The sequence below is a fragment of the Sinocyclocheilus anshuiensis genome, unplaced genomic scaffold, assembly GCF_001515605.1.
Source record: "Sinocyclocheilus anshuiensis isolate Anshui unplaced genomic scaffold, SAMN03320099.WGS_v1.1 scaffold1662, whole genome shotgun sequence".
In the NCBI taxonomy this organism is placed as follows: Eukaryota; Metazoa; Chordata; class Actinopteri; order Cypriniformes; family Cyprinidae; genus Sinocyclocheilus; species Sinocyclocheilus anshuiensis.
The window spans coordinates 539,777-567,647 of record NW_015545835.1 but is presented as its reverse complement, the minus strand read 5'-3'; the positions used below and the strand labels follow the sequence as shown (position 1 = coordinate 567,647).

At 40.3% G+C, this 27,871-nt stretch overlaps 2 protein-coding genes across 6 annotated transcripts in view; one reads left to right on the top strand and one right to left on the bottom strand.

Moving 5' to 3' along the window:
• The window catches only part of ubiad1 (UbiA prenyltransferase domain containing 1), a 5,389-nt gene extending 2,891 nt beyond the window's left edge, over positions 1–2,498 (bottom strand). Inside the window, exons 1-2 of the mRNA XM_016499452.1 lie at positions 2,335–2,498; positions 234–810 (exon numbers count right to left, since the gene is read on the bottom strand). Coding sequence (XP_016354938.1) covers positions 234–765 — 532 coding nt within the window. The 5' untranslated portion in view covers positions 766–810; positions 2,335–2,498. The remainder of the gene's footprint in view (positions 1–233; positions 811–2,334) is intronic.
• A 92-nt stretch (positions 2,499–2,590) lies between these two features.
• Positions 2,591–24,044, top strand: mmp23ba (matrix metallopeptidase 23ba). Of its 5 annotated transcripts, XR_001635345.1 has the most exons (9): positions 7,593–8,076; positions 14,719–14,858; positions 15,573–15,712; positions 16,002–16,169; positions 17,015–17,179; positions 17,310–17,420; positions 21,687–21,813; positions 21,997–22,077; positions 23,250–23,323. XR_001635345.1 is itself a non-coding variant. In XM_016499447.1 (8 exons), the coding sequence occupies exons 2-8, from the start codon at positions 14,731–14,733 to the stop codon at positions 23,422–23,424; spliced, it is 1,014 nt and encodes a 337-aa protein (XP_016354933.1). In that variant the 5' UTR covers positions 2,591–2,681; positions 14,719–14,730; the 3' UTR covers positions 23,425–24,044. The 5 variants fall into 5 exon arrangements, 4 of the variants coding, with proteins under 4 accessions (XP_016354933.1, XP_016354934.1, XP_016354932.1 ...); XM_016499447.1 differs by lacking the exons at positions 7,593–8,076; positions 21,997–22,077 and adding an exon at positions 2,591–2,681 and having other exon boundaries at positions 23,250–24,044; XM_016499448.1 differs by lacking the exons at positions 7,593–8,076; positions 21,997–22,077 and adding an exon at positions 2,594–2,681 and having other exon boundaries at positions 14,723–14,858; positions 23,250–24,044.
• Positions 24,045–27,871: the final 3,827 nt, after the last annotated feature.

Genomic DNA, 27,871 nt, shown 5'->3' with positions numbered 1-27,871 from the left:
ATTTACAACAGCTTCGAACGCAGCTCAGCCAATCAGAATCAAGCACCGGAACTCTCAGTTTTATAATAAATGATTAACTAAGAAAGAAAATAGTTTTTTGGAACTTGTGAATCAGCAGAAGATAGAACTGCAATTCATATGTGATTAAATTTTTTCTGACCCCTAATAATCAGCATGTGTTTTAATTTCTTCTTTACTTCAACGTATGCATGAAAACCAATCAGCGTATTCACCTCCAGTGTATAAAAAAGAGCTGGACAGTCCTCCGAAATAAATGAGAGCTAGATGCTCTAGTTTGAGGGTGGAGAGGAAGTAGAGCAGAGTGGCACAGAGACATCCAGCGGAGTACAGCGCCGCTCCGAACATCACCACGTCCTGCGGCTTCAGGATCTGATCCACCAAAGTCCTGTCGTCGCTCTTCTTATGATCGATTCCCTTCGAGAAGTCATAGTAGGTGTTCACCAGGTTCCCCGCCCCGTGGACCACCAAAACGGCCACGGCACACACCAGGAGGATGAGCAGGTCCACCGAGCCCTCCAGCTTATAGGCCAGAGCGCTGCCTAGAGCCACGGGGGTGAGGGAGGCGCTGAAGCTCCACGGCCTCAGGGCCAACACGTACGCCGCGCATTTGCCCTGAACATCCACCGCCATCGGGGCCACACGGGACAGACGGCTTCTGTGCTTCCGCTCCACTCCCGACGGCTTCGTCCCATTCAGTCCGTTAGAGCCAGAGAGCAAGCCGGTCTGCTTCAGGCTGGAGGCCATCGTCAGCTCAATCCACGAGCGCTTCAGAGAGATCAGAGGACGCAGCTGTCGAAACACACACACACACACACACACACAAATCATGAGAACTACAAACAACGACGCCAGCAGCAGATGAGCTAAAGTCATTTTCAGGCTTCTCAGACGCTGAAGTCGGCACAGTTGCGTAAACCTCTACACGGACCATTCGTCCCACCCACTTTACCTGCAAGTAGCTATTTTTCCCATTCATTTTTCCCATAGGGATTTTAAAAAAAAAGTCCTTGTAAAACAGTTATAAGCCAAACCAACCAGCTAAGAGGAGAATCACACCATTACAGACTTTGATTTGAAGCAGAACAGAATTTGAAAACTGAAAAAGGCAAAGGTACAAGACTGTGTACTTGGCGGCTTCAATTAGAGCAACAAACTACAATCCCATGAAGCATTGCAAATGATATAATCGAATTAAAAACAATGGAGAAATATTTTATTATTTAAAGTTGTTGACTGTATCTTTTATAGAAACAATATATTTTACATTTATTGCAAAACATGCACATTTGTGGTGCTTCGTGGAAGTGGGTGGAGCTAAAGAAGCTGTGACTCTCTAATTGGTGGGATTTTCTGCACAGCATCATGGGTAATGTAGGTTTCTACCATGAATTCAGGGATTAAAGGGATAGTTCACCCAAAAATTAAAATTAGCCCATGATTTACTCACCCTCAATGCATCCTAGGTGTACATGACTTTCTTCTTTCAGACGAATCCAATCAGAGTTATATTCAAAAATGTCGTGGCTCTTCCAAGCTTTATAATGGCAGTGAATGGGTGTTATTTTTCAATAGTCCAAAAGAAGTCCAATAAAGCGCATCCATCCATCATATAAAGTGTCCCACACTTATTCAGGACGCCTTTGTTCACCCCCGGAGCCGCGTGGGACACTTTTTATGATGGATGGATGTGCTTTATTGGACTTCTTTGGACTATTGAAAAATAACACCCATTCACTGCCATTATAAAGCTTGGAAGAGCCAGAACATTTTTTAACATAACTCTGATTGGATTCGTCTGAAAGAAGAAAGTCATATACACCTAGGATGCCTCGAAGGTGAGTAAATCATGGGCTAGTTTTCATTTTTGGGTGAACTATCCCTTTAAATTATTTTAAAAATAAGTTGAAATAATGCAAACAAATGGCGTCAACACAAGCACATACCATCGATTAACTTCCAAAACTGACTGTTTGACACAACACGAAGTATAGTGTTATAAATGCTATTAAAACTATCTGTGAAAAGGGTCCATGTGAAGAACATTTTTCATTATGCCCTTCAAACACGTTTTCAGGCTCTGCTCTGACACACTGTGATCAACACTAAAGACAATGCTGCGTCTTTCTGGAGCAGCAGGCTTCACCGGAGCATGTTAACACCACCACAGCAGCTGCTCTCTGACACACGCACTCATCCGCGGGACAGCAGCATAAAAGCGCCTTTCAGCACTGATGAGGATGAGCATGCTGCTGCTAAAGGCTAACGCTAGTGAGAGAGATTATCAGATTATCAAAGTGTCTGTCAGGATCATACCTGCTCCACACACTCTTCAGCAGAGTCACTCCCCGAGCCGCTCGCGCATCGCGCCGTGGCCTTCACAGAAATCCCCGCAGGCTCCGAGCAGCAGCGCGCCAGGGCAGTGGATATTTAATCGACATCAGCAGCATTACTAACAGACATCGCCATTTCCGTGCAGCACCTCAGAGCGCGAGCGCGTGTACGGACCGACCGGAAACACGGCGCAGCGTCTTAGTTCCGCCCCGCTCCGAACACACTGAAGCGCCCGAGAAGCTCCTCTGAGGAGTTTGGAGCAGGCACGGGAAAAAAGATAGTTTGTTTTCGGGAGAAAAGACCAGAAGTAAACCTAATGTTATAATCAGGTATTGGGACAAGTTTCAGAAAATCTAGTTTCCGGATGTAAGGCGTCTAGGGTCTAAAATGAAATTTGGTTTACATGCTCAAAATATAGCAGACAAATGTAAAAAGGGAACTAAAGGGACAGTTCACCCATCATTATACTCACTTTCATGAGTTTCTATTTTTCTGCTGAACATAAAAGAAGATATTTTGAAGAACGTGGGTAACCAAACAGTCAGTGGCTACTTTTAACTGAAGGTGAGTTAATGATGACTTTTGTTGGATGAACTATCCCTTTAATATACTCCCATCCTTGGCTGGGACTGATTTGGGGGGTAATCGGACCTCTTTAAGAGAATATGTAGTGCTATAATAAGATCTACAGTAGAATGCATTGTATATAGTTCAGCAACACACACACACAAATGTTGAAAGTATGTAATACCAGAGTGATGTGGTGCTTTCAGCTTGTCACCAGTGGAAGTGGGAGAAATGTCTTTGGGAATCAGGCGAGTATATCAGTAAAAGGACTAGTTTCTGATGGAGTGTGAACAATGAGGCACAAAGAATGTGAATGTCTGATTTCAGCATTTGTCCGAGAGCTAGTGTCAGTGTCGGCTCTGCCTCCATGGTTATTCCTGATGCACTCAAATGATCATCACTAATATGTCTGTCTAATATATACGCTTCAGTAGAAAATAGGTCAAAGAACTTCTGAATCTTCATTCAGAACTGACTGCATTTCGGTTAGTCCTTCAGTGCGCTTCATCTGCTAAACGTGGATATTTGATCAGATTCTCTATCTAGCCTTGCAAACTTTAACATGGGAAATCTGACTCAAGACAGGGTATTCCTATAGAAACCCTTCAGACCTTGTTTAGTATTCAGCAGCAAGGATTTGGCCCGTGCGGGGGATCAGAGAAATGAAGCAGTGAGGTTGTAAATAAGACTTTAAAGTACTCATGAATACATTTTAGAGCAGGAACTAAGGGGTAAATGAAAAAGCAGATACAGGAAAGAAAGGGAAGACATAAGGAAGTATAGGGAGAAGAAGTGAGAAGAGTTTGTGGCAAAAGAGGTGATACAATTGGTAAACATAATACAGGATTGTGCCAGTAGGTGGCAGAAATGCACCGTAGCTGGTTTTAAATTCAATAGAAGAAGACATTTCTTTGAGTCCTGGCAGCAGATAAAGTTAGAATCCTACAGTACAGTCAGAATGATGAAACCCTGAGATGATCCCTTCAAAACCACGCCATGTCTACCTGTGCTGGACATTTAATGCATTATATTTAGATGCTGCGAGAGTCAAACCAGCCTCATCCTCATTTGTACGTGTTTGCCACATATGTATGTTTTCAGTAATGATGCAGGAATATCTGAAATACTCCTACAGCACAGCTGTGTGAATCAAGCTAGTTTCTGCATGACTTTCAGTCTTCTGTGGAACATAAAAGAAGAGGTTTTGAGAATGCAAGTCAATGGTAAAGTCAGGGTCTTTTATGGCTCCCAGAAGAAAGAGTTCATGCAGATGTGGAACAACAAACCTGACGACTGTATTTTTATTTGTGGGTAAACCATCCATTTAGACTAAACAAAACTATTTCATTTTTTGTACATTTGAATCATTTAATAATCCATTAGAGCATTTTTTTCCTGTCAGATGTGATCTAAGTTTTGTCCAGTTGTGTTTATAATTTATATATATACAGTATACTGTGTGTATACAGTACTGTGCAAAAGTCTTCGGCCATTAGTATTTTCACCAACCAAAAATGGTTTTAAGCCAGTTATTTCTATCTTTTGCTGTAGTGTGCTCACACACACCAAATGTTGATTTGATTTAGTTAATAGAAGTTAATTGATAAATAAAATCTTTATAATCGGAATATATTGTATATATTTCAGTCCATATTAATTAATAAAGATTTATTTTTTATTTTTGTATTGTTAAACCTACACAACAGAAATTAAGACATTAGAATATAAAATGATTATAATAATAATTAGGTCATAATAAAAAAAAAGAATTAGTCTTGTGATTTTTTCTGTAATAAATAGCTTAACACATTTAGATAGATTTTAAGGAACAAAATAATCAATAAAAAATAATATGTGAAAGGCTAAATCAGTAACAGTTTGAGAGGAAGCTACTTGGCGAGCCTGTTTTATCACCCATAGTAGATGAAAATAAAATCATTATAACAATGATAATTTTAGCAATATTAGTGATAAAGCTCCTGAAAACGATAACCTGAATAATATGAGTTGAAAAGAGCAAATTGGCGGTTTAGTGTTGTCTTTCATGACTCTTTCAGCTCTTTCGGATTTATTATTATTATTATTAAACTTTATTTGAAAAGGGACCATGTACAATTTTAACATAAATGTTTCCATTTCATGCATTGCACCGAATTTAGCCAATGGCTAGTTTTCATCCGCGGTCCCTTGGCAGGTAATCATAATCACAGATAAACATAAAAACAAAATAACAAACACATACAATACAGTAATACTTATACACATCCCATCAGAGCCAAAAAAAAAAAAATTTAAACATGTCAATAGATGTGCACATCCTTATGTCTTCTGGTAGAGTGTTCCAGTGAATAATAGCTTTCACTGAGAAAGATGATAACCCAAAGGCAGAATGACGAAAAGGAACAACACAATCACTAGTAGATGATGATCTAGTAGATCTTACAGAGACTGTAGAGCGAAAATGCATGAAATCACGAAGTACAGAAGCGGCTAAACCATTTAAAATTTTATATACCATACACAAATTTGAGAAAAGTCTAAAATTGCCAAAGCTCAAGAAATGGTATTTCTCCAAAACCCTACAGTGGTGATATTGGTTAGGCTTTTTGTCTAGAATTTTTAAGGTCTGTTTATAAAGAGATTTTAAAGGTTTAATAACAGTTTCCCCTGCTTGACCCCAACATGTCAGACAGTATGTCAGATGAGAAAAGATTGTAGCATGCATAAAAGTCTTGGCTACATCAGTGGGTAGACATTGTCTAATTTGTCTAAAATTGATCAAGTTATATTTTATAGTCCTCACCAATTTCTTTACATGTTTTTTAAAACTAAGATTTGGATCCAGCGTTAAACCAAGATAATTATTAAACTCAGTAACAATTTCTATCTTTTCACCATTTATAAAAATATCTGCATTGGAAGAATACACATTCATTTTAGAAAAAAACATCCCTTTTGTTTGACCAGTGTTCACGGTAAGACACGATTGCTCTAACCACTGTGTAATACTTTCCATAGCAACGTTTAACTTTTCAGCTGCTAACTCTGCTGTTCTCGCATGTGTAAAAATAACTGCTGTGGGAGATCATTAATGATGAGTGGGATGATTGTCTCCTCACTGTATTAGGGTGATGTGTGTTGTGCTTACTGAACTTTTGGCTGTTTTTCCAGGTTACTGTAGGCTATTATTGTTCTGTTTCAATCATGTGTCTTTTTCCGCTCATTCGACACATTTATGACAATCGGCTGGGGAGAGAGTGTTGTGCTGAATACAAAAACACATGAACAACGATACCAAGAAAACTTTGGATTTGATCTATTCTAGATCTCAAGCACAGACCTATATCTAACATTCACGGACTTCCACAGTTCATATCACAGCGGGATCTCTGTTCAGTTGTTTTTGTGTTGCACCATCATTACTTTGCCCCACTGATGGTCATAAACACGGTTATCGGTGCTGAAACAGATGGAGACAGGCAAGCAATTTGGGTAATTGGGTTTATTTCTGCTGTAGTGTTGTATCCTTAGGTTAATATACTCAAGGTTTTTTGGGGGTTTTCAAGAGTGACTCTATTTGGTATGTATCAGCAGTGTTGGGGAAAGTTACTTTTAAAAGTAATGCATTACAATATTGCGTTACTCCATAAAAAAGTAACTAATTACGTTACTTAGTTACTTTTTATGGAAAGTAATGCATTACGTTACTTTTGCGTTACTTTTTAAATCTGGACAGGGCTTGCTTGTTTGTTTTTAAAATAAAAAAGTTATATTTTTGGCAAATATAGAAACCTTTCACACCAAAAGTGAAATGAATAAGCCTCAGGCTGAAGGGAAAGTAAATTTATGTCTGTACAGTAGAATGCAGAAGAAGAAATTTCAACACACTTCAGCAATAAAAAGAGACACAAATGTGTGTCTAGAGTAATTTGTGCTTATTAGTACGGTTGAACTGGATCATCGAAGGTCAGACGCAAAGACATTTGTAGACAGATATTTGTGTTGTTTAACATTTAATTATTGCAGGTTTGCGTCATATTCTGAGTTGCATTGTTTGTATTCATTTTGAGGAATACTGAATGTGTTTTTTTTTTGTGAGTGAGATGAATTAATGCATATTCATATTTATTTTAAAAAAAAGTAACTTGCGTTACTTATTTGAAAAAGTAACTCATATATTCTCTTGTAAATTAAAAAGTAATGCGTTACTTTACTAGTTACTTGAAAACAAGTAATCTGATTACGTAACTCGCGTTACTTGTAATGCGTTACCCACAACACTGCGTATCAGATATATAAAATAAATACTCATTGCACATACTACAATGTTCCCCATCACCGAGGCTTCTCTCGTGACAGGTAAAGTAATTTTCAGAATGATATCTGATTCAATGCAATATCCATGACTGGAAGAATATGTTTGATACACTTTTAAGGAATTGTCTTGGTTAACATCCATGGTCAAAAGGTTCTTTATAGTAGAAATGTCAATATCATATGAATGATAACATGGTTATGTTAAGATCTGTTCACTGAAAGATTCTTTGGAGAAGGCAATTCTTCTATGGCATGGCAACCTTTCTGGTGACTCAGCGCTCTATAGATGTGTGTATGTTGTATGTAAATGTTAAAAGTCCAATTTACATTGTTTAAAGGTTTAAAAAACTACATTTTTGGTTGAGATTAAGCCAATGCAGAGCTCAGCAGTTTGTGGTAGGTTGGGCTGCTTTTATTTTAAATGCAAGCGTGATGCGTTCAGGAGGCAAAATCAAAAGCAGATGTCTTTTGAAAGATGATTAATTCTCCAAAAATGACAATGAGACATGCAGCAAGTGTGGTAAAAGCTGCATTGATCGCATTACAATGTGTGCAGCAGAGGAGCTCCAGTCGGGCGCACTGAGGAACGCACGGACTCTCCGCGCATCTGTCGAGCTCCCAATGGCAAGCCAAACAACCCACGGGAAATAAATAAATGGTGAGGTTTGACACGTCTTTGCTAAGGGCAGTTATTTGGACGGCGGCGTCGCAGAGATGGTGCGCGCAGTTTGTGGCAGTCTGCGGAGAGAAGGAACCCTCGCAGGGCTTCTTCTGCTCGCGGTCGCGGGGTTCGGGCTCTGGATGCATGAAGTTACGGCTTTGCCTGCCTGGAGATTTGAGGTATGCCATTAGGTTTTCATCAGGACGATTATTTCGGCTGCTCTTTTCCCTTGCATAACTCTAGACGCGCGTCAAAGTGGCTCAGTGGCGTCACGCGTGATGTGATAATCACTGATTTATAAAACCCCTAAAAGTCGTGAAGGGTCGTTCAACACGGGACGCGTCCTGGCGTTCACTAAAGCGCAACGCGGGGAACTGCTTTTAACTTGACGCGTCGTTCTTAAAACGCGATGCGGTGACGAACGACGCGTCCGATTCAGCACACAAACCTCAACTACAAAACAGAGCAGACGCGGGCCAAGATCGACCGCTGGCTGATATCAGAGCCAGAGTTTCGCAGGAAGGACGCTTCATCTGCATTTCGTTCGTACTGTACGTGTTTGCGTTCCGTGCTGCGGGTTCTTTCTGTTTTTCTCTTTATGAAACTTTCGAGGACGCACCAATTGGCGCCTCCAAAAATGCATTTTTGGTGTTTTGTGGCTTTTAGTTTTCTTCACTTTGAATCTATGCAAGTGTCCCCTAAGAAAACCACTTAAATATATTTCAAAATATAGGCTACTGTTGTTGCTCTCTCTTCTCTTCCAAGAAACCGAACAACTCATCTTCCACTCACAGGCATATCTAAAGTTTTGTCCAATAAAGCTCTCCCTAGATTGAGTACATGCACTCCCCCTAATGCCACCTGCAAGGAGGAGGTCTGTAATGCCTGGAGAGAGCTTTCCTTTAGCATCCCCATTCATCACAGTGGCATGGTGCTTGGAGGCACATGTCGTCCTGGAAGAATTTTGAGCCATTCACCTGAGCCGTAAACACATTTCACTAGTCGGCATGAAATAAAAACTAAACTAAATGCATGTTATAGATCTTATTGTTGGAAATTTTTAAATGTTTTTACTAAATGTTTAATCAAAAAGTCATAACTGGATGTTCTACTGACAGCCGCAGCTCTCTGGTGACGTATGCAGGAATTCTGCAGTCATTTAGTGCACTTAATAGTTCACCCAAGACAGAAACATTACTGAAAGCGTACTCGCCCTCAGGCAGGCCATACGAGATGTAGGTGAGTTTGTTTCTTCGTCATTCTTTTGAAATTGGACGAAAATGATCAAAGTTAAATGGATCAGCCCCTGGTTTCTTAAGTATGGGAGTAATAATAGCAGATTTAAGAGATGGAGGCACAGAACCAGAAACAAGTGAAGCGTGAACAATTTTAGTAATCAATGGCGACAGGGCTGTAGTTATAGCTATAGTTCACCCAAAACAGAAAAATTACTGAAAGCGTACTCACCCTCAGGCAGGCCATACGAGATGTAGGTGAGTTTGTTTCTTCGTCAAAATGGATTTGGAGAAATTTAGCATCACATGCTCACCAATGGATCCTCTGCAGTGAATGGGTGCCGTCAGAAAGTCGTTTAACGTCTTGTGTAGCGAAATGCTGTGTGTTTGTAAGAAACATGTTTTACTTCAGACTGTTGCTTCTGGCTAAAATAGAAGTTCTCTATTCATAATAACGCTTCCTCCAGTGAAAAACTAGTCTGAATCAGGAGAGAAATCTGCACAGATCAAGCAGCGTTTAAACAGCTCTAAACAAATATGTGGCTGGATTTTGATTTGAGAAACAACAGGAGATGCACTTTTTCACTGGAGGAAGCGTTATTATGGATTATGGACTCAATATATTAGTTAAAAGCGTCTTAATGCTGGATTAGTTTCAGCTTTTGTCTTCTCCAGATGTGAACTGATGGACTGGAGTGGTCACTCTCAGTAAATCTACAAATATATCCAGTCCACATCTCAGACCTTTCTATTTCACAGAAGACTTTTCTGGATCTAGCAGTGTTACATCATTTACAGTCCGCAGTGGCAGCTCATGACCCAGCGTTAAATCTGCTCGTGAGCAATAGTTAAGAAAGCTGTGGAAGACGCAATGGAAGAATAAATAAGAGAAGCTGAAGCTCTTCCGAACTGTATGAACAATACGAACCGCAGCTTTGGAAAGCGATCGTTTGGTCACCACAAAGGTAGCTGGGAAGATGCTAGTTTGTCTTTGTCATGGAAGGAGCGTGACCATCGATCAGGCTCTGAATTATGGCTTTGGCTTCAGAAAGAGGCTTTAACAAGGCAGAACTAATTACAGGATTAAATAATGCTTTGTAAGTTGAGCTTGCCTGCAGGCACGTCACTCTCTTGTGTATTACGTTATGTATTTGTAAGAACAGATCATTTGATTGTTTGTGCTGAGGTCAGCCATTGACGGATACGGTTCTGTGTCCCGACACCTCCATTAAAAGCACCTTGAACCGTGATTCTTGTGAGCGGTTGAATGCTGGAAGGAGCTGGAGACTGAATGTAGGTCATAGTGCCTTGTCATGTCTTGCTATGCAGTGTGGTGCTACAAAGAACAGAGTTATCATTCTTCGAGAGTACCAAAAATATGAAGAGGAAAGCAGCCAAACCCAAGACACTTGGATCAACCTTCTACCTACAGACCATTCCTTCCAGAAGAGAGATGTATCCTTTTTCTGTTCCTGAATCTAACAGCATGGCATGGATGTGATTAACAAAGTTGTGCTTGTATAAATCCTGATATCCTGAATGTGCATTCTAAGAAAATACAGTGGCGGCATTATCCCTGTATTCAGTGTACGGTAAATTACCTTTAAAGGTCTCATGTTAATCTTGAGTACCTACAGAGCAGTACTTGACCTTCATATCTCTGAAGAGTCTTTAGTTTGATCAGATTCATAAAAGACACAGCTTTACGCTCCTCTCTGAAAACCGTCGGGCTCCTGGAGGCGTGTCGTGGGCGGAGCTAAAGCTTTCACGTAGCGTTCCCTCGCAAACAAAAACACTCTTCTTTGGAGACATTGTTGATTTCGTGGTCTAAAAACTAAATGACAAATTGTTCTCGAGCAAGTCCTGTGCAGCGCTGCAGACGAGTTGAAGTGGCCATACAAGGAATTCAGTAACTCAGATATTTTGTTGTAAATGTAAAGTAATGCATTACTTTACTAGTTACTTGAAAAAAGTAATCTGATTATGTAACTTGCGTTACCCTCAACACTGATCATTAGACACTATATATATGAAAAATGTTGGTCAGTAGTCAAACATTTCTGTGGATTTCATCGCAGACCAAAATAACAAGGCTCTCTTTGCCACCACAGACCTCACCATTATTCTCCACAAACCATTAGGTTTCTATCCCAAGTGTAGTAGACTTTTTGTAAGATGCTAAATGTAAATCTTTGCCTTACTTCAAGGTGTTATCGCCAGTCAAACAGAGAAAGGCTAAATGAGAAAATTAGCAGATTGTTGCAACCATACAGATTGCAGCTGGACTGAGGGTTTTTCAGTGGATGAAATACCAGCAGAGCTCTGTGGCTTAGCCAGTGGGTGCTTGGGCACTAAGCCTCCACGTTCTTTTGTCTCGGAAACCCACTGAAGTACCAACTGCGAGTGACTGGAGTGGATGCGGTGAATGTGCCAGCTGCAGAAAGCTGCATGAAATTCTTGTTGACATTGACATTGGCAACCAACACCAAACCTCAGACTTGGGCAAATAATGTGGCTCCAAATCATGTCCCACTAAAAAAAGCGTATTTTGTATATATTTAGTGATGCCTTTAAAATGGCATTGATCAAATGTCTTATTGCTCTTGATGACTCAGTTCATCATCTGCTCTCTAAGAGCAGGACACACAGTTTATGAAGACTCATATGTATTATTAGAGTACTACCTAGCAGTAATGCCCATGTATTTTCGATAACTCGTCCATGTATTAGCTTCACAAGTTTCTTGAAATGCATTCATGTCCCGTTACGTCCAACCCTTTGTGTTTCTGCTTGGTTCATGGGGATCTGGGGATCTCTGAATAAATCTTTAGATAGTCCTGTGACCGTCTGCTTTGGCATATAGTTGCATTAACTCAAGAAACCTGCAAAGAGACCCTACTCAAGTCTCAAAACTCCTTTACATCACGAGTTTGAGGGTAGCTAAACACATATTGTATGATTAAACTAGGCGCCAAGCTGATCGCCCCAAAACATTGTCATTTGGGAGTTCCTCTCCGTCAACTTATCTTAGACCTGAAATACGTTTTTCCATTTTCATTTATTTTCCATTCAAAAAGAATGCCAAGAGTGCAGCTTAAAAAACCGTGTCTGCTTGTAAATGCATGTGATATAAAGACTGGTCTAAGAGCGAATCAGTTCAGGAATGTCCCCTCTGCCCCATCTGACTAAAATAGTCTCCATCTCCGAACTAGTTATAACTATTTTGACTTTACTGCTCCTATCAGCGTTTGCAATTGGCTTCTGCTCGCTTTTTACCTTTTGAAACACTCAGACTCTGGCGCTCTATCAACACATGACTCTTTCCAGAAGACAGAGATAAAATTCAGCAAAGGACATTACAGCCTGTATAGAAAATCCTCCATGTTAGTCCATGCAGTCATCCAGTTTGAAGACTGTAGGCTCTGTGTGAAGCAAAAAGGACTGAAGGGTGTCTATTTACATTTAGTTAAAAGTGACTGTAAATCATCAGCTCCAGTGGCGCAGATGGATAAGCTTGTTATTGGCTTTTTGACGTGATCGACCCAGGTTCGATCCCGCCTTTTGCCGAACTTTTTTTCCCTCCCTTTTCAAATCTCGTATCACATCGTAAAGGCATTTATTTTCAATAAAAATTAAGGAAATAATCAAAAAGTTGAAAATAAAGTATCGGGTAGGGTTAGGGTAGGTGTAGGGAGGGCTTTTTTGTACCAGTAAGGTGGCATCCATTTAATAACTGTAAATAGGTATTTGCGCTTAGTGTAAATCGCATATTGCTAAAAATACTGCTATTTTCACTTAGTGTAAATAGAATCCATTGCTAATACAAGATTTGAAAAGGGAGGGAAAAAAAGTTCGGCAAAAGACGGGATTGAACCCAGGTCGATCGCGTCAAAAAGCCAACAACACGCCCTTATCCATCTGCGCCACTGGAGCTGATGATTTACAGCCACTTTTAACTAAATGTAAATAGACACCCCGTATTTTTTATTCCATAGTAAGGGCAATTCATACAATACATTTAAACTGAGCTACTTTAATACCATCTCCGAACTTTCTACCACGACTCTGCTGTTCTTCGGCTGGTTCTTCCTGTATACGTTGATTGACAGATGTCTCGTCCAGTCAGCGGTGAGTAATCCCAAACCAATGGCGCTGTCTCAAACTATACCTACCTCTTCCGGTTTGTCTGATTTGTCGTTGTGTTTTCTGACTTGTTAATTTGTTTTCGGATTTGTCATTGTGTGTTCTGACTTGTTATAATGTTTTCTGAATTGTTGTTGTGTTTTCTGAATTGTTATTTTGTTTTGTAGACTTGCATTTGCGTTTGTAATTTGTTATTTAGTTTTCAGAATTGTGATTTGTTTTGCACTTCTCGGTCACCGTACTGAACACTGTCGATTTCTAACCCAGAGACTCCTTGGCTCTCTGCTGTGTTTGTGTATGTGTCTGTGAATGTCTGCTTAATGTGTCTGTTTCAGACACTAGTTTAAGGTCAGACTACCAGCGAAGTGAAAAAATTTTGACAGCTTTATGAAACCCAGAGAGCGCTCTCAACATCAACGTCTGAGTTCAAATTCAGGCCAAATACCTTCTGGAATTACAATATAAAAATCAGGCGATTTTTTTTTTTATGGCTAGTAAAGGACATTTTAATTTTTTTCTTTCTTTTTTTTCCCATAGCATCTTCCTGCCAATTCATTACAGTGCACATTCTTATGAAATTAAAACTGGATTTTTGTGGCTATTAGCTTTGAGGCCTTCATTAAAAATGCCTTTTAGTGGACTAAATACTATAGTCTCACTTTCTGCTAAACGGACCAAAAAGCTTGATCTTGCATGCAGATGAATTACGTCAACAGAGGAAACAATGTCATGGGGTCTTTAAAGTTATATTAATGGCTGTTTGTCGGTGATGGTTTTCTAGGACGATCACTCATATAGTTGAGTACATCTGTGTTTGCTGTGTGAATGTGTGGGCTGTGGTTGCACACTCTTGACCAAAAATGTAGTTCTTCTACTCAGTAATACAGCAGAGATCAAATTCTTTCACAAGAAAAATCACAGATAATAAACTCCCAGAATAAATAGGTGCCACTGTAGAGCAAATCTGAATCTCAAAATTTATTTACACACCAGATAATACTTTTTTTTGTGCATTATAAGGTGTTTCAGTTTGACATTTTAAATTAAAATTTTGAATACTTACCACTTATACAAAATACGTTAGTGTATTAATGTGCTGCTGTATGTATGAATGTAAATATATTGCAGTGCTTTGCATGCACTTTTCTGTAAAGAGCATAAAATAACAGTCGAGTAGTCTGGCTGAAAGATGAGAAGAGAAGCCCAACAACTCTGACTTAATAACTGAACTGAACTTTCCTCTCTGTCTGCACTCTTTTCACTCCTGACTAATCAATACAAGATGTGTTCCTGGCTCAACAAGCCATTTATTAGAGCAAATCACACTTTAAAGCACCTCACAAGTGGACTTATCGCTCTTGTAGGAGCAAGAGTGGCACAGACCTTCATGGAAAATCCTGCTCACAGATCAATCTAATCTAATCTGAGATTTTTTTGTCCAAGGAAGAAGCTCTCATGTCTGGTGTTTTAATCATTGGAATTCATAAAGACGCCCGCTCCCATGTGCTTCACCTTTCCCGAAACAAACGCTACACGCTCACTCCAGAGAAACTGAAGTGGGACAAATTCAAGCTGACTTACAAGTAAGAATTATTTTATATTTTTGTGCATTTGTACGATATCACAGCCCTCTGTTTGAAAGTCCTGCACAGCTTCTGCTTTGTTGAAATTTCATAACCTATTTACATTTTTTTCCACGTTTGCACGTGTCAGGAAGCTCTAGGATTTCAAATGCGTGTATCCAATGGACAATGAGTACATCATTTGTTTCCCTCTGGTCATACAGTATATTTATGTCATTAATTTGTCATTGGCGTCTTACATATCCTGGTCTGTCAAACTTTTATACGGTATAAAACTTTGTTTTATACTCGATAGTGGCTGAGAAGGCATACAAGTTTAGAACAACATGAGCGGATGATGACAGAATCATTTATCCTCAGGGAATAAAAGCAATTTTTTGTTTAAGTCAAGTCAAGTCACCTTTATTTGTACAGCGCTTTATACAATACTGATTGTGTCAAAGCAGCTTTACAGTGTCAAACAGGAAAATAGTTTGTCAATGATGCAAGAAGACAATAACAGAGTCATTTTTCAGCTAAAGTCAGTTCATTGATGATCTCCTCCAATAGTGTCTGTGCAATCAGTGAAGCGTCCCCAACTAAACAAGCCAAAGGCAGTGGCAAGGAAACAAAACTCCATCGGTGACAGAAAGGGAGAAAAAACCTTTGGAGAAATCAAGGCAATCACTTGTTTACTTGTCCACATTTTAATGGGTGCTTTGTGTATTTGTGCAGACTGCTGTCATTTCCACGGAATCTTTTGAATGCCAGTGACACAAGGAGAGGCATAGCCAAGGCCTTCTCTATGTGGAGCGATGTCTCGCCCTTCAGTTTTCGTGAGGTCCCATCTGATCAAGAGGCCGACATCAAAATCGGTACATCAAATACATTTGTTTGTTTGTTGCAGTACAGAGGAGTTTAAAGTCACAAAGTAACACAGAATGAGGCAAGTTTGTGGTTTTGTGTTTCTGGGAAAAAGTTATTTTCAAATCCGAACTGGGGTGCGTTTCCCAAAAGCATAATTAGCCAACTCTGGTCACAAGTTACATTGTTACAATGTGCGACAATGTTCCTGAGCCTTCGGGAGATGGTCCTGACTAGCTAGTTAGTTTCTGCAATGATGTGTCTTATGGTTAGTCATTGTTACATTTTTGTTTTCGTCAGGCTTCTACTCTGTAAACCACACCGACTGTCTGCAGTCCTACCTGCACCACTGTTTCGACGGCATCACCGGAGAACTGGCCCACGCCTTCTTCCCTCAGACCGGAGAGATCCACTTTGATGATGACGAGTACTGGATTCTGGGAAACATGCGCTTCAGCTGGAATAAAGGCACGTGTTGCTCTTTCCCCCATTGAGTGAGAATTGAGAAAATTGGAATCTGATTGTTTACTTGCTGTAGAAGCGGTCCAGAAATGGTCGCTTCCTGGCTGTGACAGTTTTAAGAAATGCTCATTATCTTAAAAGAAGTATACAGACACCATTGAACTGACCATACAGATCATATCAAACCCATACTGAACCTGCATGTGCCTTGTTTACAATCTGAACTAATATGAATTGAGAAATTACATCATATTTTTAAAATGTCTATTAAAGCTTTAACAAGTACAATCACACTGCAACATTCAAATCCAAAAAGAGCAGTTGTATGAAACAACTTCACAAACAACCACACAGGTATTTCTGTCACAAAATTAAAATGATCACAGAAGCATTAGAAAAAAGTTTACTTAGGATACAAACACTGATGTCTACAGTAGCGTACAGTAGAGTACAGTAGCGATCAAATTAGAGTAAATCAGATTTTGAATGTAACAGTGTTAAATAAAGATTGCATTGATTACATTGTTACGCCAGTAGGTGGCGACAAGTGACTGCTAAAAATGCATTTATAATTGAATCATTCATTCAAGAAATTCATTCAAAACCGCTGATCCATCCAGTACTGAAACAAGTGAGGTGAATCATTCAGTCAAACAATGAAAAATATATTTCTTCAAATTAATTTTTTTAAAGACTGCAGCAAATAACATTTTATCAAAACCTCTAGTAAAACTGCATGTTATTTTGTTTAGCTGTCTATTCAGAATCGTTCTGTTTATACAGAATCCTGCAGATTTGAAGAAGTAGATTTGACCTGACTGTGTTCTGTCTGTGATTGTTGTTGTATTCAGGAGTGTGGCTGACAGATCTAGTTCACGTGGCTGCTCATGAGATTGGTCATGTACTGGGTTTGATGCATTCCCAGAATCGCAAGGCTTTAATGCACCTCAACGCCACATTGACAGGCCGCAAACTCATCACTCAAGATGAGGTTTGGGGCTTACATCGACTCTATGGTATTTTACTCATAAGCACGAATAAACATCAAAATAACTATACAAACTGGATTACTTTTGTCTTCCCATTGCCTTTCTACAATTACATGACACCTTCTTATTTCTTGTTGTCCTATCCATACCACTTCAGGATGTTTGGATCGATTATTTATATGTCCTGCTTGGGCAAGAAAGGGTTATTGTGACAGCAAGAGGATACTCATGCAGAAACACTGTCCTTCCAGCTGTGACTTCTGTTATGGTAAGTCCTGTTATTCCACAAAACAAAAAAAGTAATTGTCCATAGAAAAATCATGAGACCCATCAGATGTAAACAATATAAAGTGTGGCCCTCATTGCAGATTATTCTGGCCAAGAATTGCCTGCTTAGACAGGAAGAGACCATCTGAAATATATGTACAACAAATAACCACAGATCGTTTTGTTGTTGCATGTTGTTTAGGGGAAAGTTTTTTTTTTTTTAATTATACCACAATAATAGACAGGTATCAAAAATTTATTCAAATAATGGTGCAGAAGTGTCTGCAAAATGTGTGCTGAATGTGGGTCTAAAATTATATACTAGGCTGAGATGTGTGAAATATCTTTGATATTTTTAACAAACAAGTTAACAAAAGGAACAGTGGTGTGGAACAAGTTATTGTGACATGTGGTCTAGGTAGGAATCAAACCCTAGCCTTCCAGACAGGGTTTTGCTCAACCGCTGAGCTACTGGGAATGGTAGTAAGTGCACATTAAGTATAAACTGAAAATGCCTTTACTGTTCTGTACTATTCATTCAAAAGATACAAAAAATGGCTTAAAGATTCAACAAAGAATACTAAACTTTCACAGAAGCTGGTTAACAAACAAGCTAGGCTCAAGACTGAACACCAGCGTATTGAATAGGCTTAACATAAATAGATAAAGCGTGAAAACAATCATTTTGATTGGCAAACTAGAAAAACCCAAGAATATAATGTTATCTAGTAGCAGGACAGGTCAGTTCAGGCAGAAGTCTTATGGGAGCCCCTCTCCTAGGAATGGATCCTGATGTTCTTTGAATCACAGTTTGGGTAGCAGCAGTGGAAGAGATACTGGGCTTATCCATCAAGCAGTCGGAAGTCCAGCAGCCAATGAACAGTGTATGTTGGTTGACTGCCAATGATGTGTGGTACATGGGGTAGAGATTGGAGACAGAGGGACAAGAGACATGATGTGAGAGACGGGATGAACGCATATTGATCTGGACAGAGTAGTGGCGCAGGACTGAGTGCTGAATAGCCTCTTCCTGTTGCTGTTAAGTGTATCTATATACAGTAGGGCTGTAATTGCACTCCACCAGGCAAGTTGCCACCTCTGGACCAGTTGCGCTGCAAATGGTACAAAGACCTCAGACTCCTGCTCTGGAAATAGGGGGAACACAAACAGACATTCAAAGGGGTAAATACCCTACAGTGGAATTGAACAAGGTGCTGTGAGTGAACTCTACCCAAATCAGACATGAGCTTCAAGAAGTCTGATTGTTACAGGCCAAGCATCTAAGGGTCTTCTACTGGTTAACCCTCTGTGTTTGACCATTAGGTTGAAGGTGACTGTTCAAAATAGGGAAGTTAACTGTGACTCTCTGTCAGAAACCATGCCTGTCTTCATTCGTCATGTGCCAACTCTGAGATAAGAGACAAATCAGCTCCAAACCCTGAAGTCTGAGGCATCTACATGCACTATAAAGGGCAACTGAGGATCTGGGAAGGTCAGTATGGGTGTGCAGTTGAGTTTGTGCTTTAGCTGTTTAAATGCCCAGTGAGCCTTCTCAGTCGTAGAAGCTGCCTAGAGATCTTCGTAGTTAGATTGGCAAGGGGTTTTGCAATGATGCTACAGAGCAGAGTTGTGGCCGAGGCACTAACCAGCATGAATGGCATTACTTGGAATTCATAATGGCCAGCAGGGGTGTTGAAGGCAGTTTTGTGAAGGCACAAGGAGTTGTAGAGCAGTGGTTCCCAACCCTGGTCCTGGAGGCACCCCAACACTGCACATTTTGCATGTCTCCTTTCTCTGGCTGTGTTTACACTTGGCATTAACATGCGATCACCATGATCTGATCAAGCAGATCGGATCATCATTCAATCAGGACACGGCGCGTAAACACTTGGCAACATCAGCTGACTTCTCGATCTGGATAACCGATCGGATCTGTATTTCCCGTGCAATATTTAAATAAGTCTGCGGTGCAAAGTCAACCTGAAGTGGTAGGTTTTCTTTTGAAAACGATTTTCAGTCACGGGACATTTTACAAATCCAAATAAATGTATGAGTCTCACTAGCGCTCTGTTCTTCCGACAGATCGTGATCGTGACGTTTTGCGTGATGTCGACCTGCGAATGCAGACACGATGGCTGGATTGCGTTTACATTACACTGAGATCCGATCACAATGCATCCTTGACTACCTCTGTACCAGGACATTCTGATCGGATAACATTCCGATCATAAGCGAGTTTACACTTGTCTTTTCAATGTGTATGTGGACAACATCCGGATACAGGTCGCATGTTAATGCCAAGTGTAAACGCAGCCTCTGACACACCAATTTCAGGTCTTGGAGTCTCTACTAATGAGCTGATGACCTGAATCAGGTGTGTTTGATTAAGGAGACATGCAAAACGTGCAGTGTTGGGGTGCCTCCAGGACCAGGGTTGGGAACCACTGTTGTAGAGAACCAGTTTGGTAAAGATGGTTGCACTCTGAAGAAGTTCAAAAGCAGTAATGGTTCTTTATCTTGATTCAATTGAGCCTCTGTTAATTTAATGGTGGGGATGAGACCACCATACTTATTTGCTATAAAAAAGAAACCAACCCCAGCTGGCGATGTTAAGGGACGAATGAACCCACTGCTAAGGACCTCATTGATGGCAGTTCTCCATGGCAGTTCTCTCTGGAGCACAAAGTGAAAAAGACTAATTTGTGTAGGACACGTTCCAAGCAACTTAAAGGCACAGTCGTAGGGCCTATAGTATATCTTTCTGTAGACTTTAGTTCCAATCCTGCTCTAACACACTAGCCTTATATTTTTAAGTAGTCCTGAACACATTGGTTAGATAGTTAAGGTGTGTTTAATTAGGGTTTGAGCTAAACCCTGCAGGATGGTAGCCCCCACAAGCAGGCTTGGCTACCCATTGTCTGTTGGGTGGAAGAGTCACTGCACTACCTTGGAAGAGGCCAGCAACCCTGCAGAGAAAGGTGGCAACTTGGAAGAGTCAGTAGTGGTTCAGGGATAACAGGCAGTAGTTTGAGAGGATGGTAGAGTAACAGACAAGAAACATAACAGTCAGACCTCCATCTAGTCCCAGATCAAGAGGACCAATTAATCTGTGGAATATGTCATCCAAGGATGAAGGGAAACTCAGGTCAATTAATCCTAATGGCATCCCATCCAACAAGTTATGGTCAGAGGCAGCTTTAATGAAGCTTTAAGCTGCTTGGCAAGTGCAAGGCTCATAAAGTTCCCAGCTGCACCCGAATCAAGATTGTAGATTATGACATTAGTTTCCCAGAGAGACAGGTTTCAGTAAGTCTTACAGTTTTAACAACCAAGTATACTTAATTTTCTCTGTTCTGATTTTGTTTTGAACACTGCCTTTTAACGTATACTCCATCCATTCACCGTGAGCACGGATGGATATGCTTGATGCATGCATACTATGACTGCGCAGTCAAACTCCACATACAATACTGCATGTTTAAATCAGGTTTGGGCAACTCTTGGTCCCTCTAGGTCCACTGTATTGCAGAGTTTCATTCCTATGAAATTGGTTAGTTTGGACTTTATCTTTGTAATTATTTCAGATAACTTTTTTCAGGCCAGTTATGGAGGCACACCAACAGCACACATTTTGGATGTCTCCCTTATATGACCAATCCATTTCAGGTCTTGGAGTCTCTACTAACATGATCATGAGTTGACACTCCACATACACGCATTCATGATCACAAGTGGGCATGTGTGCTATTTAATTTGTAGACCCTCATCCTTTCACCTGACAGAATACAAAAATTCAAATGTGAAGTGGGCTTTGGTGTTTTAGATGCACAGAGATTTTCAAGATTCTTTATTGTCACCATACAAGTACAGCGAAATTAGGGCAGTCCTTATGGTGCAGTCATATATGACTTAGTGCAAGCTAATCATCCAATTTAAGAATTGAAATAAATATATATAGTCTAAATAAGATTACCTACAGCAATGCACACAAAAAGTGGAGAATTTTCTGATTCCTCAGCCTACAGTACATAACACTGGCATCATGTTCTGACTTCACTGATGCTGCCACTCCAAAAATGTAGTAGGTCTATGAATAGAGATGGTTGGGGTGAGGGAGGTCAACTGCAACACTGGGAGTGAACAAGAGAACAGTCAGAAAGACTTTCAAACAACAGGAGTAATGCTAGTTTATTTCACTGCTAGTTACCGTTATGTTCTGGACAAATAATCAGTTGTGCAATCTCATCTCATTTTAATTTTCAAACAGAATTCCCATTTCCCACTGCCCCGCCAACCCCAACTCCCCCACGGACAAAACACAAGTTTGTTGTGGAGGGAAAGAACCTCACCTTCCGCTGTGGTAAGAAGATAGCAGCCAAGAAAGGCAAAATCTAGTGAGTTCTTGCTTTTCTACACACAGATTGTTATAGTAACTTTGACTGGTTTGCATACCCATGCTGATCCTGAAAAGCAGTTTACTACAGTGCCTATAAAAAGTATTTGCCCCTTAGTAGTTTTCATGTTTTATTGTTCTACAACATTGAAGCACAGAGGATTTCACTTGGTGTTTTTGACAGAAATATTCACCCCATTAAGGTGGTTGCACACCAGACAAAAAGCGCTGCGCAGAGCCGTGCCACAGCTAGGACAACGCACAGGTATCTCACACGTCGCATTCAGTTCAAGAAAGCAGTCCAAAACAATTTCCATGCACCAAACAAGCAAAGGTTCACTTCAAGAATGAACAAAGGGGTATTGATGAGTTTGAAGTTCGTTGTTTGAAAGGAAAAAAAAACAGGGCAAACGAACAGAGAAAGCGTAATATATATTATCATAGCTCTCTCTATATGACGCATAGACTTTATTCAAGCCACAGAAAGACACATTTTACTGGACAATGCACAATGCATGATCCTCCAGTATAGGGTGAAGTGATTATGTACATTAACAATAATTTGGGACAAATATAATCCTAGGAGAGAGAGGTGAGGTGGTACGGAAAACCCTTATAACAGTGTGCAGTGTCCAAACGTGTTCCTGGAGAGCCACTGAACAAACACACCTGAAGCAGATAATCAAGGTCTTCAGACTCACTAGAAACGTCCAGGTAAGTGTGTTGGAGCTGGCTGGAGCTAAACTCTGCGGGATGTTGGCCCTCCAGGAGCAGGATTGGACACTCCTGTCTGATAGGGAGACCTGTCTGGTCTGGGCATATTTTTCATGCAAATTACTTAACCCAAACATGCGGTCTCTCATTTAGAATAATCCAAATTCATTAACATTAGAACAAGATTAAATTCATCTGTGGATGCACCTGTAGTGAATTTTTTATTATTATTGTGAGAAGCGTTCCTGCGTGTTTAAGTCAGGTTTGGGCAACTCTGGGTCTCTGTAGGTCCACTGTACCGCAGAGTTTAATTCTTATGAAATTGGTTATTTTGGACTGGTCTTTATAAATCTTTCAGATCACTTTTTCCAGCACAGTTCTGGAGGCACTCCAACAGTACACATTTTGGATGTCTCCCTTATATGACCAATCCATTTCAGGTCTTGGAGTCTCTACTAACACGATCAGGAGTTGAAACTGTACACTATTGGTGTGCCTCCAGGAGTAATTTTCTGTCAATCACTTAATTCCTCTGAGACTCAATGCTGTAAAACAAACATGAAGAAGTCTTTTTACAGGCCCTGTATGTGAAGTTAATTCTGATGATTTGCAAGATTAGTTTGGAATCTGGATGTTTTTTCAAAGGGAAAATGGTTTGAAGCATATGTGAGATATGTGTTTGTTACAATTGTCCTAACCTAAAGTATTCTCTTACATTGAAAGTTGGTATAAAGATGGTGAGCTTCTGGACTTCTCTCATCCTGGCTACATTACCCTGAAAGACGACCACATCACTATTGTGGCAAATGCCATCAATGAGGGCACATACACCTGCATCGTGAGGAAGAAGAACAAGGTGCTGACCACGTACTCTTGGAGGGTACGAGTGCGCTTCTGAGGACCTGACATAATCCTAGAGCGCGAATTATATCCAGAACATTAGCTCAGACCAGATCCAGACCAGCATCCTCTCATGCTTGTCTCCTGATTGGAAGAGAAGGCTCTGACATCACTCATCTCAGGATAGCTGCAGCATTGAGGAAACGACGGGGTCAGGGTTAAAGTTCACCACAGTACTGTGGAACATCACTCACTTGGGCACATATTCATGTCAGTTCATACATACACATTGCCAAATGTTTTAATATCAGGGTTTTTACTTGTGTGCGTTGTAAATACATTTCTTATTTGCCAAATAAAACAATTTATTCTATCATTTGAAGCCTTTGATTCTTCCAGAATGCCAACCAATGTTCAAATCCATTAAAAAAAATGTATGAAGTTTGGGGAAAAAATGCAGTGGGGTCTAAAAGTCTGAAAACGCTGGTGAAACGGCTTCATTCTTGAAAATGTGAATTTTAATTACAACCAATCAAACTGAAAAAAAGTACATTAATTTCTGAATGTCTTACCATTTAGTGTCTCTCTTTTGCTTTAATGACAGCAGCACTAGAGTTGGCATGAACAAAACCTGATGATTCATGATATCCAGCATGAGATGTTCTTAAGTTATGTTCATTTTACATCATTATTATTAATCGTTAAACTTATGAATCTTTAAATTCAATCTTAAAGCATGGATGTCTTGCTTTAAAATGCCCAGTGTTTTCTCACCTTTGGACTCCATTGTATGTTTCGGTGTATCCAAGTGTCTTCGCGTATTACACAGCTGACCAACACGACTGTTCTCTGACTATATTCCACTAGCATTTTCTTTTCAGACAGTCATTTCATAGAAATAATCAACTGTACTAAACGCTGGTAGTGATCCAAGGCTTATTCTAGTTTGTGGTTTCAATTCATTTCTAAAACAAAGGGGTAGTCAGTCCTGATTTTAATTTTCACCTTGTGTAAGATGCCACCCATCAGCACACTGGCTCACATTATAGGCCACTGAACATTTATTTGGAATCTTGTAGACATGGCAGCAATTTAAAGAGTGGAAAAGCTAGTGGAAAACAAATGGTCATGAGGGTAGACGGCTCACTCCTGAATTCCCCTTTTACAGCTGGAAACAAACGATTAGAGACCTTATATAATATGAGGAGAAAGTGGGGTTTTCACTTTAGAAAAATGACTTGGAAATTTTCTCTACTGAAGAATATTCTGGAGATTTTCTCACACAAAAGAATATTCTGCTATATTGTTCCAAACCCATAGGACACAAAAGGAGGATTTTTGAAGAATATGCTGGCTGCTCTTCCATATACTGAAAGTGAAGGGAGACTGGGTCCGTCAAGCTCTGAAATGACAAAAACCATGAAAGTTTCAAACCCAAACAAAAGTAATCCATGCCACTCAAGTGCTACATTCATCTTTCCTTCTTCTTGTGCTCCACCAACCGCTCCGCCAGTTTCGTTCAGACGAAACCGGTTCCCATTCTCCCTCTCACCTCTCCTCTGTAGTGTCATCCTTGTTTCCCTCTCCCACCCAGTTCTCATCAATAGATGTGAATACTGCCACAGACACTTTATGCTCCACATTAACATCCTGTATAGACAATATCTGCCCTCTCTGCTCCAGGCCAGCAGGTACTTGTTGCTTTGATTTGAAAGAAAATGGTACAAGTACATCAAAATGTCAAGATTTCAGCTTCACACAGCCAAGAACTCAGATCAACCACATCCACAGATAACAACCTTGTCTCCTTCTCTGTCCTTAAAGAGGCGGACGAATCTAAACTTCTCTGTATCTCAACTTCATCCTAACACCTTCAGACTAGGCTTGGGTATCGAAAACCGGTTCCATTTTAGAACCGGTTCCAAATATCCAAGAACCGGGTATTCGATAAGACGCGTGCATTTCGATTCTGCTTAACGATTCCTGCGTTCGCATTTTAATGTGATTAAAAACGATTTAAGTGCAGGAACGGAAAGAACTTGCACCCTGTTTGCGTGCAGCGCACACGAAGAGCAAGCACAGAGAACAGAGGTCGTGGTACGGGTTCCCGGTTTGAGACCGTTCTCGAACAGTTCCGTGTATTTCCACTGTAGAAAAGGTTGTTCCGGGCCGATACTGACTTTCATATTTGTCGACAAATATGCAGAAAACTACGTCAGTATATCATCATAAACACAGCTGTTTTTGTCTTACGTGAACGTAAACAGATGAGAAAGAAAACACACATGAACAGTATTTTTAGATAATTTAATTTAAGAGACAGCAGCCTAATAAACGCGCTGCCTGTCATTAATGTTAATCAAAGAACAAAAGAAAATCATTCACTGATCTTGACTGAATATATTTAAGAACTTGAATTGATTAATCTATATTTTATTTATGAAAAGAAAACTATGCAGTGCTTTTAAACTGTTAATTACAGTTTCTGTACCTGAAATTTTGTTCAGTTGTATTTATTTATGATATTGCTAATTGATTTGTTTGATCCTATCTTATTACTGACTGTTTACTTGTCTTTAACACTTTAATACTTGAAATTTATATTAATCTAGTTGTTTTTGCTGTGGTATTTTTTTCAAAGCATAGGCAAAATTCCTCTTTGCTCGTGTTATTCAGCTGCAACAGAATGCTTTGTAAAAAGACAGAATAAATGTTTGACATCTAAATGTTTGACTTCATTTTTTAGATTTTTTATCTTATTGGAATCGAAACTAGGAATCGATAAGAATCGGAATCGATAAGCAAAATCGGAATCGGAATCGATAAAAATCAAACGATACCCAACCCTACTCCAGACCCTCTGCAAGCACAAGCAGTCTCTCCTACACTTCTACCAGCACTCACATACCATCAAAACATCTGTCCTCACAGGCACTTTCCCCAACGCTGGCTCAGGTGGGGTCACTGATTAAAAAAACCCCCACACTAAACACTTCAGAAGAAGAAAGTTACAGACCTGTGTTCTCAGAATGACCAGCTGGATGTTAACCAGTCAGGATTTAAATGGCCACTTAACTAAGACTACATGACTGTTGGTCACTGAAGCTCTGCTGATTGCGAAAGCTGATCTCAAATCATTAGTTAGATCTGTCTGCAGGTTTCGACACCATCAACCATCAGATCCTTCTGTCCAGCCTCTCTTCACTGGGCGTCACAGGACCTCCACTGCACTGGTTTGAATCCTATCTCACAGGTAGGTCTTTCAGGGTTGCCTGGAGGGGAGAGGTATCCAAAGCACATCAACTGGTCAATGGGGTTCCTCAGGATCAGTTCTTGGACCCCTCCTCTTCTCCATATACACTACATCACTGGGACCCATCATTATAAGCACATGGTTTCTCCTACCATTGCTATGCGGATGACACACAACTCTATCTCTCATTTCAACCAGATGATCCAACGGTAGCTGTACGGATCTCAGGCTGCCTGGCGGACATCTCGGCATGGATGAAAGAACATCACCTACAGCTCAACCTGTCAAAGACTGAGCTTCTCGTCTTCCCTGCCTCTCGACTCTACAGCATGATTTCACCATCCAGCTAGGTTCTTCTACAATTACCCCATCAAGTTCGGTCAGAAATCTTGGTGTAATCTTTGATGACCAGCTGACCTTCAAAGACCACATTGAAAAGACGGCTCAATCATGCAGGTTTGCGTTGCACAACATCAGAAACATCAGGCCCTTTTAAACTGAGCATGCTGCACAACTTCTTGTCCAGGCCCTTGTCATTTCTAGACTAGTTTCCAACGATTCCAAAAGTGCCCATCAATGGTAGCTGCACAGATCTCAGGCTACCTGGCAGACATCTCGGCATGGATGAAAGAACATCACCTACAGCTCAATCTGGCAAAGACTGAGCTCCTTGTCTTCCCTGCCACTCCAACTCTACAGCATAATTTCACCATCCAGTTAGGTTCATCAACAATTACCCCATCAAGTTCGGTCAGAAATCTTGGTGTAATCTTTGATGACCAGCTGACCTTCAAAGACCACATTGAAAAGACGGCTCAATCATGCAGGTTTGCGTTGCACAACATCAGAAACATCAGGCCCTTTTAAACTGAGCATGCTGCACAACTTCTTGTCCAGGCCCTTGTCATTTCTAGACTAGTTTCCAACGATTCCAAAAGTGCCCATATCACACCTCTCTTTATCTCCTTGCACTGGCTACCGGTTGCGGCTCGCATCAAGTTCAAGACATTGATGCTTGCATATACAGTAGCCATAGGCTCAGCACCCGTCTACTTCCTCCTCACTCTTACGAGTCTTCATCTGCTCCAGAAGTCTGAGTAAGTGAGCGACGCCATCACAGAGAAGCACAAAATCACTTTCCAGAACATTTTCATTCACTATTCCTTGCTAGTGGAATGATCTCCCCACCCCCATCTGGAACAACAAATCTTTGACAATATTCAAGAAACAACTGAAACTCGTCTCTTCCGTG

Coding starts and splice junctions, on each gene's coding strand:
- mmp23ba (XM_016499446.1), top strand. CDS start 7,951: ATGGTGCGCGCAGTTTGTGGCAGTCTGCGGAGAGAAGGAACCCTCGCA. Junction 14,859..15,572: donor AAATTCAAGCTGACTTACAA/GTAAGAATTATT, acceptor GTATTTGTGCAG/ACTGCTGTCATTTCCACGGA. Junction 16,170..17,014: donor GCGCTTCAGCTGGAATAAAG/GCACGTGTTGCT, acceptor TGTTGTATTCAG/GAGTGTGGCTGACAGATCTA.